At 56.4% G+C, this 957-nt stretch overlaps 1 protein-coding gene across 6 annotated transcripts in view; it reads left to right on the top strand.

Moving 5' to 3' along the window:
* The window catches only part of XRCC6 (X-ray repair cross complementing 6), a 30800-nt gene that overhangs the window by 4767 nt on the left and 25076 nt on the right, over positions 1 to 957 (top strand). For 2 of the 6 annotated variants that reach the window (XM_086712157.1, XM_086712153.1), the window contains exons 1-2: positions 124 to 248; positions 872 to 955. In XM_086712157.1, the coding sequence (XP_086568283.1) occupies positions 917 to 955 (39 nt within the window). In that variant the 5' untranslated portion in view covers positions 124 to 248; positions 872 to 916. Of the gene's footprint in view, positions 1 to 122; positions 249 to 275; positions 956 to 957 lie in introns of those variants that run through there. The other 4 variants (XM_086712155.1, XM_086712158.1, XM_086712156.1 and 1 more) reach the window with 3 other exon arrangements.

Genomic DNA, 957 nt, shown 5'->3' with positions numbered 1-957 from the left:
TGTGCTTACCGTCCCGACGGGCGGCGAGGGGCGGGGTTTCGCAGGAAGGGGCGGGGCTTTCGCAGATTGGCTAGGTTAGTTAGGGACGATTGTGGAAAGCGGAAGGTGGAGGTGGGCGTGTCAACTTGACGCGAATGCGCGCACTGTGCGTGATGACGTAGGGGACGTTGATTGGGAGCGAGAACTACAGCCCGTGCGTGCGCGGTACCCCGCCTTCTGTCCAAATTGATCTGTTCCTTGCACCTAAGGTAGGCGGTTTGGGAGTGTTGTCTGCGTGCATTGCTTTCCGGCCAGGGCCGCCCTCGGCCTGCTTCGCTCTCTGAGTCTTGCGCGTCCTTCTAGCCTTACCGCGGAGCAGGGCTAGCACAAAGCGTGCGGACCTGCGTGGTAGAGACAGTTTCTGGTCCCAGTTCCGTCTTCCGTAGGGGGCGGCACCTGGCCTTTGAGGCCCACCTACGTTTGAGACTCCGCTGGGCGTGGCTGGAGGAGGCGTTGGGGGAGATTTTTGGGCGTGATGTAGAGTAGTGGGTTCGCTGGAGGGCGGAGTATTCTGGAGCAGGAATATCGTATGTCCAGCTGGTGCCGGAGGCCAGACGGGACCTCCAGGTTGGGCTGCCCCAGCACACCAATCAGAGGACCACCCGGGCCACCACCAGCCCAAAAAAGGCCCTAAGGGATAGCTGCAGTGAAGCTGCTGCTGGAATGATGCCCATGACTAATGGATCTCAATCACTGAGAGATCTGGAGGCAGCAGGATCCGCTTCCACATTCCTCACGAATAATCTCGAGACTTTAGGAGCCTAGGATTCGATATTTTTTAGGTTTAAATTTGCTTGTTACTGATCATAACTTTATTTCACCGGGTGAGCAGTAAACGCTATGTCAGGTTGGGAGTCTTATTACAAAAACGAAGGCGATGAAGAAGAAGAAGAAGAAGAGGGCCTTGAAGCAGGTGGT

This window comes from Puma concolor, chromosome B4, assembly GCF_028749965.1.
Source record: "Puma concolor isolate L17-30 chromosome B4, mPumCon1.1.hap2, whole genome shotgun sequence".
In the NCBI taxonomy this organism is placed as follows: domain Eukaryota; kingdom Metazoa; phylum Chordata; class Mammalia; order Carnivora; family Felidae; genus Puma; species Puma concolor.
Note: the sequence above shows the minus strand (reverse complement) of the source record. Positions and strands in the feature narration are given on the sequence as shown.